A 12,780-nucleotide genomic window follows, 5' to 3' on the forward strand; every position below is an offset into this window, starting at 1 on the left:
TGGGTGGGTGTTTGGATGGATGGGTGGGTGGATGAATGGGTGGGTGGATGGATGGATGGATGGATGGGTGGATGGGTGGGTGGATGGATGGATGGGTGGGTGGGTGGGTAGATGGATGGTGGGTAGGTGGGTGTTTGGATGGATGGGTGGGTGGATGAATGGGTGGGTGGATGGGCAGGTGGATGGATGGATGGGTGGATGGGTGGGTGGATGGATGGATGGATGGGTGGATGGGTGGATGGATGGATGGATGGGTGGATGGATGGGTGGTGGATAGATGGATGGGTGGGTGGATGGATGGGTGGTGGATGGATGGGTGGATGGATGGATGGTGGGTGGATGGATGGGTGGTGGATAGATGGATGGGTGGGTGGATGGATGGGTGGTGGATGGATGGGTGGTTGGGTGGATGGATGGGTGGGTGGGTGGATGGATGGATGGGTGGATGGGTGGGTGGATGGATGGATGGGTGGATGGGTGGGTGGATGGATGGATGGGTCGATGGGTGGATGGATGGATGGGTGGGTGGATGGATGGATGGATGGGTGGGTGTTTGGATGGATGGATGGGTGGATGGGTGGGTGGGTGGATGAATGGGTAGATGACGGTGGATGACAGTAGGATGGATGGGCTAGTGGTGTTGTTGGATGGGTGGATGAAGAGAAAGACTGGGAATGAAGGAATCAGTGACTTCAGCAAGTGGCTGTAGATCAAGTTCGAGGAAAGCAATCACTCCTGCCCTGGGGTGTCACCACTTACCAGGCTACCGTGACCCGCAGGGGCAGTGCTGCGCACTCTCTCCCCCAGCACCTGGGCTCCCAGCTCCTCTCGCAGGCTCCTGTTTTGCTCGGCGAGGTCCTCCACCTGGCCCTGCAGGCCGATCTCCGACAGCTGCAGCTCGTAGAGGCAGCACTGGAGCTCCTCCAGCTGCCCGCGGAGCCGCCGCTCAGTGGCGCGCTGCTCCCGCAACCTGCGCGCCGCCTCGTCCCGCTCGCGCTCTCCGCGCTCGGCTCTCGCCTGCAGGGCGCGCAACTCCGCGGCTTCCTCGGGGGCGTCCTGGGAGTCAGCCGGGGCCGGGGCTCGGGGGCTTCCCGGGGACGGGGTGTCCAGCTCAGCCAGCAGAAGACCCGCGGCGCGGCAGAGGCGCCGCACGTCCCGCTCCAGCCGCTGCACCTGCGCCCGCAGAACGCGCTCTTGCTCGCGCACCAGGCCCAGCTCGCGCCGCTGGTTCCGCCGGCAGCGCTCCAGGGCCGCGGTCTGCTGTCCCAGGGCCTCGTCCTTGTGCCGCAGCTGCTCCCGCAGCCGCCGCACCCTCCACCGCTGCCTCCTGGCCGCGCGCTCCTTCTCCAGAACCTACAGGTTGGCGGTGGACCAGGGCGTCAGGAAGCAAGCCCCGGGCGCAGGCGGCTCACGCCAAGCCTGTCTTTACTTTAAACTTTGACTTTTATTCATCGTGAAATATTTTTGCACGGAATATTGCATTAAATGTTGCATCAAAATATTTATCTTGCTTACTGAGATTCTTGATGCTCCCTTAAGTTTTGCGTAGGGGGCGCATGACTCACCTTCCCCCACTAGGGGCCCTGCCCACCCAGGAGCTCCCTGAGTCCTCCAAGGGAACCGTGCAGGGGGCAGGACAGGCGTCAGCTGGTGTGCACCCAGAGGGCTCTCCAGTGGTTCCACACCAGTTCCACTGAATGCCCCACACCAGTTTGTCAAAAGCTACCACCTGGACCCCACGGAGGGTACAACCGCCTCAGGACCTCCCAGATCTATTTCCCGGCGCCTAAAGGCTAAAAAGCTGGCCCTGGCTGGTAAGACAGGGCCACCACTGTCACAGCAGCTGTTCCTTATTGTGCATACCCCCCGGTGGAGTGAGGTGCGGTTACTGTCCCCTTGGGACACTCAGAAATGGCTGGCAATAATAAACACGGCGGCGCAGTGGATAAAGCGACCTGGAAATGCTGAGGTTGCCAGTTCAAAACCCTGGGCTTGCCCGGTCAAGGCACATATGGGAGTTGAAGCTTCCTGCTCCTCCCCCCTTCTCTCTCTCTCTCTCTCTCTCTCTCTCTCAATCTCTCTCTCTCCTCTAAAATGAATAAATAAATAAATAAATATTTAAAAAAATAATAATAATAAACACGGCTCGAGGTCCCGGCTGGACCTCTGTGTATCTGACACAGGCCTTTCGCTCAAGGTCTCCCTGGCCTTGCGCCTTGCCCTCCCTGCTCCCGAGAGCTGTGGGCTGACTGGGGTGACCCGCCCCACTGTGCAAACCGGAGTCCTCGCCTCAGTTTCAGATTTCCTTTTAAGCACACGATGGTCCTGGGGCCACGTTAACCTCTCTCAACAGCTAGTGTGTGGTGCTGCTCCTCAGCGCGGGGAGGGAGCCCGGGGCGACAAAATCAGCAAGCAAAGGACAAACCGCAAAGAGAAACGTGGGGGAGGGCGGCGGAGCCCTGGCCGCGTGCTCCGTGCTTAGATCCTCATCCCCAAACACCAAGGCTGCAGGTTCCATCCCCAGGGGAAGCCACCGATGAATGCACAGCTAAGTGGAATGACAACGGAGCACTTTTCCTCCTCCCTCCCTCTCTCTCTTCCTCTCTCTGTTTCTCTAAAACCAATCAATGAGAAATAGAGAGAAAAGAAGCAGGGGGCAGATAAACCGGGAGAGATGTCCCCGTGAGGAAAACCCGGTTTTGCCTGATGGTGTGAATCCCGTCAGTGGCGCTGCTCAGGGCATGGCACCCTGGGGCCCGGACAGGTCTGCCTCTAACGGTTTTCAGAATGACCCTGGGTCACCATGGAAACGAGGCCTCTGACACACCCACTAGGAGTTTCGACCACAGGGCCCGCACTCCTACCAAACCTGCTCCAAAATGCCACGTGTCTCTGGGGAGAGACTCGAGTGACAGGTTCAGGCTGGGCCGTAGCAGGCCAAGGGGTCACTGAGGGACCCCGAGCACGGCCCCTCATCCCTCTGAACCCCCCGAGCCTCACCTGGAAACGGAGCTTCCAGAGAGGTGTTTCCCAGGGGCATGCAGATTTCCCAAGGCCGGAATAAAGAGATGTGGGAGGGTGGGGGGTCAGGAGATGCAGAACTCCAGGCCCGCGGCACCTCTGAGCCCCCCTCACCTTCTCCCTTGCTGTTACCCTGGCCTGCCATCTCCTCGCCACTCTGTGAACATCTCGTGATTACTGGGCTGCGTGTGAGTCACCCGGGGAATCTCAGACGTCCATGGGGCGTGGCTCAAAAAGATGTCCAGATGTATTTTCCACAGAGAGACAGGTGATGGTGGAATCGCACACCCCTGAGCCCCGTATTTAAAACTCCTCTCTGGACGCGGCTGGCGACGTGCAATAAGCCAGGGAGGGGGGTGAGCTCAACTCTGTGCGCCTGGAGTTCAACGTCAAGTTGGGAAACGCCACTTGCACGTCTCCCTGGCGCCTCCAAAAATCATTTCAACCTCACTGAACACCTTCTCTTCCCACAATGCACTTCTATTTCCATTCATGGCAAAACCACTGTTTTGGGAGCTCCTGTAACTGCTCCCACGGTCAGAAACACACTCTAACAGTGTGCCCCCCAGTACACACCCCTCCCCGTGCATGTCGTGAAACAGCTCCTGCTCGGATGTGGGGGGGAGGCTTTCTCATCTCCTAGTGAGTCGATTCTGTTTGTAAAATGCGAGTCCTGACTCACAGAATTGATTTCACAACCTGCCGACAGACGTCAGCCTGCATCTTGACCTGCAGGTCACAATCCGCTGAGACAGGACTCCCCCGGGCTCTTGGGGTGCCGCCCACTGCTGCCAACTGAGTGGTGTCGTTTCTGCCTCTGCAGTGTTTCCTGCACGGGTCCCGTCCCACCTCCCACCTGCCATGTCTGTGCCCAGGAATACTCCAATAAACACGAATAGTTACAAAAGCGGCCAGGGTTATTCAAACGCCTACTGCTGTGTTTTACATGTATTAACTCACTGAACCCATTAACAGTTTGAGGGGGTTGGTACTGTATTGTTCCCATTTCACAGATGAGGAAACTGAGGCCCAGAGAGGTAAAGCCGCTTGCCCTAGGTCACACGGCTGGTGAGGGATAGAGCCCGGGTTCAGCTCTAGGCACCTGCCTCCAGAGCCCGCCTCTTTCCCGTACAGCATGGCCTTGCCCTCCACCTCCACCAACTTTCTCTCCCGTGCAGTTAGAGTGACATCCCCCAAACCCGGACCTTGAGCCCCCCCCCCCCCCGCTATTGTCCTCAAAGGCCTGCTCCCCGTTGCCTGCAGAATGAGGTCGCACAGCGGGCCTGGCAGCCCTGCCCCTTTGGGCCCTCCCAGTCTTACCAGCCCCTCTCCCTACCCCTCACTCTGCCAGGCGCTGCTGCGTTCTTCCCGTGCTCCGTGCCCGTGCCCGGTGGTCCCCCGCCTCACGTGCCTTTCCCGTAGGCCCAGCTCCTGTGCCCAGCTCCCTGCATGCCCACAACACGCCCCCCGTCTCCCTCACGGCACCGGCGTCCAGTTTTGGAGTTTTGCAGTTCCCTGTTTCCTGTGTCCCCACCCGCATTCCAGCTCCTGAGGCGATGACCCTGCATCGGTCAGCTCCCTGTCCTCAGGCCAGACCCAGCCTCCCCTCCCCCCATGTCGGCACCCAGGCTGCAGAAATGAACCTCTGCCCAGAACCCCCAGGGAAAGCACAGGCCCCGCAGGTCACCCAGTGCTCTCACACCCCCCGTGGGGCCCTGGGGGAACCTGTGCGGCAGGCAGGTAGGGCAGGATGGGGACCCCCCGCTACAGAAGGGGCCGCAGAGGCCCAGAGAGGCCGTGGAGGCAGGATGGGGACCCCCCGCTACAGAAGGGGCCGCAGAGGCCCAGAGAGGCCGTGGAGGCAGGATGGGGACCCCCCGCTACAGAAGGGGCCGCAGAGGCCCAGAGAGGCCAGGGGATGTCACCCCAGGCCCCACGGGCCTCTCCTGAGTGGCACCACTGTCTTTTCTCAACTGTAGCGGTTGCCACGTCCAAACAGGAAGGGGGCCACGCTGGGACAAGAACCCAGTACAGGAGGGAGGAGGGACGCATACCTGGCTGGCCAGCTCCCCCTGCAGCGCCTCCAGCTGCTCCTGGGCGTGGAGAGAGGCGTTCCGTTCCCGGTGCACGCGGGCGCTCAGCTGGTCCACCTTCCGCAGGAGCTGCCGCTCCGACAGCTCCAGCTCCTGGACCCTGCAGTGGGGAGGCAGGGCCGCACTTAGTCCGGACGGCGTGAACACGCCGCAGGCTTTCACACGGAGGGCTGGCTTTGATGGTGGCGGCGGCTGTTTGGCTAAGTTCATATTCTGACAACATTACGTGCTGTGAAACACTCACACACACGTTCCTAAGGATGATCTATACAACTTACAAAGACCTCTTTTGACTAAGAAGTCACCATGCCTCAGAAATCCTAACTCCTGAGCCAAGAATCCCAAATCCAGGTGATATACCAATTAAGGACTCAGCCTCAAGCAAACACCTGTTTTGCTTCAATGAACAGTCACATTTCCAGCCCGTAGGTGGTTCCATTACCCCTACAGCACCCACGAGGAAAGCAAGGATCAGAGAGGCCAGGCCACTTGCCCAAGGTCACACAGCATTGTAGAGTCTTGGCCGCCTGATTCCCCAACGCATACTTTCAACCCTATGTCCCACTGCCTCCCGTTTGAGCTACATTCCTGTGAATTTCTTCTGAGGAAGGGATTGAACGTCAGAAAAAATATATGTTTCTGGAATTAAAATAATTACTCTGTACTCCTTATAAAAGTAAGAGGTTGGGCATGACCTAATTGTGTAACAGGGATAGCAAAGCCACAAAAGGCTTTTTTTTTCTTTTTTTTTTTATCATCCTGGGGAAATGTGGTTGTGTCACATACAAAGTACTGCCCAGACTGGACGGGAATACTGACCACGCGACGCAGAGAGAAGCGTGCATGACTAGGGTGAGCCCGACGCGGCAGTCTGGCTACTGGTCCCCTTGGGAGAGAAGGAACCTCAAAGGCTTGCCTGCCACTGGGTCCCAGTCCCCTTCCTGTGCTGATCCTACCTCTCTAGTGGAAACCAGGAGGCACTGGGAAAGTGCGTTCCCAGCCCACGTGGACACGCTCTGCACGACAACTCTCCTCACCCAAGTCCACGCCGGTGACCGGCTCACCCGGGACAGACCGCCTCCCTAAGGGAGGACCTAGCTTTGCCTCCTGGCTCTGCCACTCATCAGCCGTGGAGCCTACCCTGGACCCCTGGACTCATCCACCACTATGACCTTCAGTATCTTTCTCTGTGAAAAACAGAGGTACTTGCACCTTGCTCAGAATGTTGTTGCGGAGATTAGATACAATGAGGCATTATCACTAATAATAAGGCCAAGAGTGCCCTCTCCCATCTAGTTCTGAGGCCCCGGGGAAGGGAGAGACAGAAGGGAGTGGATTATAATCCAGTCCCTTCCAAACTGAACCAGAGGAGTGGCCCCAGGTGACTCGGGCTGAGTGCCTCCGATTGTTTATAAGAAGTGGCAATATCTACAAGGGACAAGAAAAGCCTCTCTTTAGTGTCTGGGACCACCCTAAAACATTCAATACAAGACCGTGTTTAATTCCGATATTCACCCTACACTTCAGCCAAGCAGAGAGTGACTCGTCTCATTGGGGCAGGCTGAGTAACAGCCCCCAGAGATATCCGGGCCCAAATCCCTGGAACCCACGAGTGTTACCTTAAAACGCAAGAGACACTGCAGGTGTGATTCAGTTAGGGATCTTGAGCCCATGGCAGACTAGCCGGGTGGGCCCACAGGGTGGCACAGCTACCCTCACAGGAGGGAGGGGGAGTGTTGGGCAGATAAAATGTATTATGCTCACTTTGTTAAAGAGGCCGTTGCCCAGGTGATATTAATGTGTGTTGAGAATTGTAGCCTGAGGCTTGGTTTTGGGATTAAGCCTGTCCCACCCTTTTTGGAGTGAGGTGGTACAATCCAATCATGCCTCAGAGAAGTGACTTTGTATTAGAGACTTCCCTATTATGTATATTGGATTAAGGGTTTGGATTTCTACACTATAAAATGGAGGCAGAACGGGACTTGGCTCTTGGTTCCTGAGATCATCATTAGAAGAGAGAGCAGAGGAGAGCAGAGAAAGGCCACGTGGAGGAGGCCAGGAGAAGCAGCCAAGATGGCGGAGTGCTGAGTGAGATGCCAGTTTGTGTAGAGTTTGTATCTGGGATAAGGAAGGAGATGGGGAACTGAGGAGAATAAGGCTGGTGAGCTAGAAACCTTTGATTCTAGGAAACTCGGATAAGTCAGTGGCTTTGTGAGCACTGAATGTGACTGGGTTTTGGAGCCCAGTGTGTATTTTTACTTGCCCGCCGGGTGCAAGCTAGGATTAAAGACTATGGCCCACCAGTTTGTGGCTCCGCTGTTTCTTTACCGACTGTCCGAATCCAATGCGAACCTGCATAGGCCAGAAGGCTGCTGTGTTAGTGGCCCTGGCCCTGCCTCCTGGCTTTACAGGGAGGAAGACAGACTTGACAGGAAGGGTGGAGGCTGTGCGAGGCGCCAGGCGGCCAGCCCGCGGAGGGAGGGCAGGGTGAGGGCACTGCTGCAGACGCCGGGAAGGCCAGGCCAGGTCCCCCCACCCTGCGACCCGGGGTAGCATGCCTTCCCCCCTCCCGACACCTCGACTCGAGCTGGGAGACTGCCTCAGACCCCGACTGCAGGCCTGCAGGACCAGGGCAGCCTGGGACCCACAGACACCTCCACTCGAGCCGGGAGACGGCCTCAGACCCCGACTGCAGGCCTGCAGGACCAGGGCGGCCTGGGACCCACAGACACCTCCACTCGAGCCGGGAGACGGCCTCAGACCCCGACTGCAGGTCTGCAGGACCAGGGCGGCCTGGGACCCACAGACACCTCCACTCGAGCCGGGAGACGGCCTCAGACCCCGACTGCAGGTCTGCAGGACCAGGGCGGCCTGGGACCCACAGACACCTCCACTCGAGCCGGGAGACGGCCTCAGACCCCGACTGCAGGCCTGCAGGACCAGGGCGGCCTGGGACCCACAGACACCTCCACTCGAGCCGGGAGACGGCCTCAGACCCCGACTGCAGGCCTGCAGGACCAGGGCGGCCTGGGACCCACAGACACCTCCACTCGAGCCGGGAGACGGCCTCAGACCCCAACTGCAGGTCTGCAGGACCAGGGCGGCCTGGGACCCACAGACACCTCCACTCGAGCCGGGAGACGGCCTCAGCCCCCGACTGCAGGCCTGCAGGACCAGGGTGGCCTGGGACCCACACCTCCACTCAAGCCGGGAGACGGCCTCAGACCCCGACCGCAGGCCTGCAGGACGAGGGTGGCCTGGGACCCACACCTCCTCTCGAGCCGGGAGACTGCAGGCTTAGACCCCGACTGCAGGCCTGCAGGACCAGGGTGGCCTGGGACCCACAGACACCTCCACTCGAGCCGGGAGACGGCCTCAGACCCCGGCTGCAGGCCTGCAGGACCAGGGCGGCCTGGGATCTCAGGCGCCGAGTTGGTGGTCACCTGCTTCATCAGCCGCAGGCGACAGACACTCGCAAATGTGAGCTAGACCCCGAAGTGCAGGCGAGTTAAGGAGGCTGCGGTGCAGGGCTGTGTGCTGCGGGGCCGGGAGACGCCCTCGCGGCGCAGGGTGAATCTGTCCCCTGGTGGCGGCCACTCGGGGCAGCCACCCACCTTCCCCAGGCCCGAGGAGTCCCGGTTCTCACTGCCCGGCTCTCTGGAGGAAGAGCTGGCTGCACACCGGCGTGTGGACCACACGGCTCATCTCTCCAGGGCGGGGGCCCTGCCCTCCCCAGCTCTCAAACCCCAGGACTTATATTTGGGGATGAATGTGTTCCCCCAGACTGGTGCATGGAAGTGCTCACCCCAGTGCCTCAGAAAGTGACTGTCTTGAGACGGGGGTCTTTACGAAGGAAATCAAGTTAAAATGTGTCCCCTTGTATGGGGCCCCAATGTCATCTGACTGGTGTCCTTAGAAGAGGAGATCAGGACACAGGCACACACAGAGTGACGACCGTGTGAGGACACAGGGAGGAGGCGGCCGTCCACCAGCCAGGGAGAGGCCTCAGGAGGAACCGGCCCTGCCCACACCGTGATCTGGGACTTTCCCCTCCTGAGCTGTGAGAAAACAAGTGTCTGCTGTTGCCGCTGCTCAGGCTGTGAAACTTGGCTGTGGTCATGACGGGAAACTAATACAACTTAACCTTTGACCCTTGGGGAGTGAGTGCAGGCTGTAGAATGAGTGGGTGGTGGGTGGGTGGGTGGGTGGATGGTGGATGAATGGACAGACAGACGGATGAATGGATGGACTGGCAGCTGGAAAGACGGAAAGATGGACAATCACACAGAGTGACTGATACAAAGAGTAATGAAATATTTTTACTGGTATGTGAATTTCTTCATGTGAAAAGTATCACGAAGAAGGGGAAAAGTAAACGCACGTGTAAATACACATTGAATGACTCCTCTTTATTAAGACGAAGGGAAACAACAAGGCACTGGCTGAGGGGTGCTGGTCGACCCGCTGGAGCCTGAGGGGTGCTGGGCGACCCGCTGGGGCCGTCCCAGCCACGCCAGGCTGCGTCTCCTCACGGGTCTCTCCTCTGCTTCCTAAGCAAAGCCCCACCTCCCTCTGCCAGCCCAGGTGTCAAAACACACTCCCGAAAGGGCGGGGCTCTGCGGAAAGACTGGGGTGCCGATGCCTGACCCCCGGACCACGTGGGTCCCATCGGGTCGCCGGCCCACACCCGAAGTTCCGAGTCAGCTTTGAGGACAGGCTCAGAGGACCGGCTACCAGGGTGGGGCATGAGCCGGCTGAGCGGCCGGACAAGAGATGACAGGCCACCCAGAGTCTGAGAGCTAACTGCTGACAGCCCCTGTCCCTGGGGCTGGAGGGACACACGGGGAGAGAGTGGGGGGTGATACAGGGCCCGGGTCCAGGCCACCAGCAGGCAGGCCCAGGACCGCAGAGGACGCCAGGGGCATGCCTGAGCTGTCGCCGCAGCCAGAAACGTCACACAGAGCAGAAGAGAGGGACGCGTACCCCGGCCTCTCCCTTCCTCCTCCCTTCCATGTTCCCATTGGCCGGGCCCAGACGGAGCCTGGGAGACCTGTCTGCAGGCTCAGCCCCTGTGACACAGAGCAGGGGACCAGGAAAGGGAGAGCAGGAACTGAGAGCCAGGGATGCGGCCGGCGGGTCACGGGACACGGGTGAGCCTACTTCCTCGGCCATAGAAACGAGGCAACCGACACCCCATTCCCACAGGGCTGTGACGCCCGGGAGTCATGACACCCACAAGGAAGAGGTCCCGTGTGACATACTTACCTGCTCCTGAGCCCGGACTCCGATGTCACGTATTTGTCCACGGCTGCCAACAGCTTCTGCTCCGAGGACTCCAGCTGCCTCCTGAGCGTCCCTGTGTCCACGTCTGGGCTGCTGCTGGCGGCTCCGTCCAGAAGACACCCTGGCTCCTCGCCGCCGCCATCCTCCGCGTCCTGGAAGACCCAGGACGTGTCAATCTTCACATCCACGTTCATGACATCGGACCCGTCGCCGCCGGGGGCTCTGACGACGTAGCTGAATGTTTTCTCAGAATGCCCTTGCGCGGCCGGCTCCATCCCGGCATAGCGCGGGGGTCGAAGGGTTACTACGGCTGAAGCGGGGCTTTGCCGCGCTGGCTCTCTGGAGGTTTCGGGGGTGGCTGCGATGCCTCAGGATTGTGCAGGAAAATGTCCCCTGAGGAGGGGAAGAACAGGTGGATTATTTATGAGCGGGGGACTTGGGTTTCATCGGCACAAGCATCATGCAAGATGAATGAGAGGCTCTCGGTTTACACGCGGGCATGCCAGAGCTCACCCAAAGCAAGAAAACGTGGCAGAAAAATCACTCGGAACTCAATGCTTAATAGTGCATGCAAGGAGGTAAAAAATAATAATAATAAAAAGTATGATGTCCATCGGGCTAGTACAGGGTCTCAGAAGCGAAACTCAAGCTTTACATCAGTGAGGAGTGAGGTCTCTGCCTGCTCCCTGAGGCCGGCCGACGCTTTCCAAGGACCTAGAGCCCTCACTAGGCAGGTCGCCTGACCGAGTCCCACTGCCCCGGGAACCCTCAGAGGTGGCATCAGCCATAACCATTTTGCAGATGACAAAACTGAGGCTTCGGGAGGTGTGGGGGGAGGGGGCTGGCCCACAGATGGGAAGGGGCCCAGTCCGGACTCAAATCTGAGTCTGACTCCGAAACCTGTGAGGAGGCGAGGAACACACCAAGACCCGGACAGGAGCCAGCCCGTCCTGCGGGCACTCCGCAGCAGAAGGAGTGACGGACAGACAGCTGGCGGCTCGACAGGGACCCACGGACAAGCCCCCAGGAGCCTGGGAGGAGGGGCAGGTGTTCTCCTCTTTCCTGGAGGAAGGCCCGCCTGAGGGAGGGGCAGGTGCAGGGCAGACACCCCGAGCCGCAGCCTGGGGGCATCTTCAGGCTCTTTCTGGGTCAGGAACCAAGACTTTGAGGTTCACTAGGAACGAACCTTCTGGATTGGAAGGAGACATGGCCTGCCCTGGGTTACCAGCCCACCCCCGGGGGCTCCTCGGGGATGGGGCCTGCCCTGGATTACCACCCCCCCACCCCACCCCACCCCCGTGGGCTCCTCGGGGACAGGGCCTGCCCTGGGTTAGCACCCCACCCCACCCCACCCCACCCCCGTGGGCTCCTCAGGGACGGGACCTGCCCTGGGTTCCCACCCCACCCCACCCCACCCCACCCCACCCCCGTGGGCTCCTCGGGGACGGGACCTGCTGCGGAAGGGGGGGTGTTGCCTTGGAGCACTGTAGGGACAGACAGGGCCTGCACCTCAGGGAGCTTTGGTGAGGTCGCCCAAGGCCGAGGGTGGCCACAGAAGGACAGTTGCTGAGAGCAGGGCCCCGGGGGTTCCATTTGGAATGGACCAGCCCTCGAGAGAGAGATGGTGGACGGAGTGAGGAGGGTGGGGCCGCAGCTGCCCCTGACCACAGAGCTGAAATGGGGGGCAGAGTTGAGGGTCTGCAGAAGCCCCCAGAGTTCTTAGACAACCTTCAGGACGAGGACCCCCAAGGCGCTGGTCGGGGGCTCCCACCCGTGATGGCAGAAGTCTTGTGGGTTCTGGTTAAACGTGAGAAAATACACAAAGCCAAGCGGGCCATTGCTTGTGCTGGGGGTGTCCGGCGGGACTCCTGCAGGTCACAGTCTGGTCACAGAAGGGGAGGGGAGAGCAGGAGCCACAGACCCTGAGACCCTCGGCCTGCAGGACAGCAGGATGGAGGAAAGGTCACGGGTTTGCTTAGAAAGGTGTGAGCTCACACCCAGGCACAGAGAGAGTGCAGATCTCCAAGGCAACCACAGTGCCCCCGCGGTGGGACCTCTCTGCCCCTGGGCCTCTCTGCCCCGCTCCTCACTGGGCCTCTCTGCCCCTCTCCTCACTGGGCCTCTCTGCCCCGCCCCTCACTGGGCCTCTCTGCCCCGCTCCTCACTGGGCCTCTCTGCCCCGCCCCTCACTGGGCCTCTCTGCCCCCGCCCCTCACTGGGCCTCTCTGCCCCACTCCTCACTGGGCCTCTCTGCCCCTGGGCCTCTCTGCCCCGCCCCTCACTGGGCCTCTCTGCCCCGCCCCTCACTGGGCCTCTCTGCCCCGCTCCTCACTGGGCCTCTCTGCCCCGCCCCTCACTGGGCCTCTCTGCCCCTATCCTCATT

The 12,780-nt window shown here is 60.0% G+C and overlaps 1 protein-coding gene across 1 annotated transcript in view; it reads right to left on the reverse strand.

The window, feature by feature from the left end:
• Nucleotides 1-12,780, reverse strand: part of C5H4orf50 (chromosome 5 C4orf50 homolog) — a 60,222-nt gene that overhangs the window by 45,483 nt on the left and 1,959 nt on the right. Inside the window, exons 2-4 of the mRNA XM_066233104.1 lie at nt 10,380-10,790; nt 5,070-5,214; nt 760-1,344 (exon numbers count right to left, since the gene is read on the reverse strand). Of these exons, the coding sequence (XP_066089201.1) occupies nt 760-1,344; nt 5,070-5,214; nt 10,380-10,672 (1,023 nt within the window). The 5' untranslated portion in view covers nt 10,673-10,790. The remainder of the gene's footprint in view (nt 1-759; nt 1,345-5,069; nt 5,215-10,379; nt 10,791-12,780) is intronic.

Source organism: Saccopteryx bilineata, chromosome 5, assembly GCF_036850765.1.
Source record: "Saccopteryx bilineata isolate mSacBil1 chromosome 5, mSacBil1_pri_phased_curated, whole genome shotgun sequence".
Taxonomy (NCBI): domain Eukaryota; kingdom Metazoa; phylum Chordata; class Mammalia; order Chiroptera; family Emballonuridae; genus Saccopteryx; species Saccopteryx bilineata.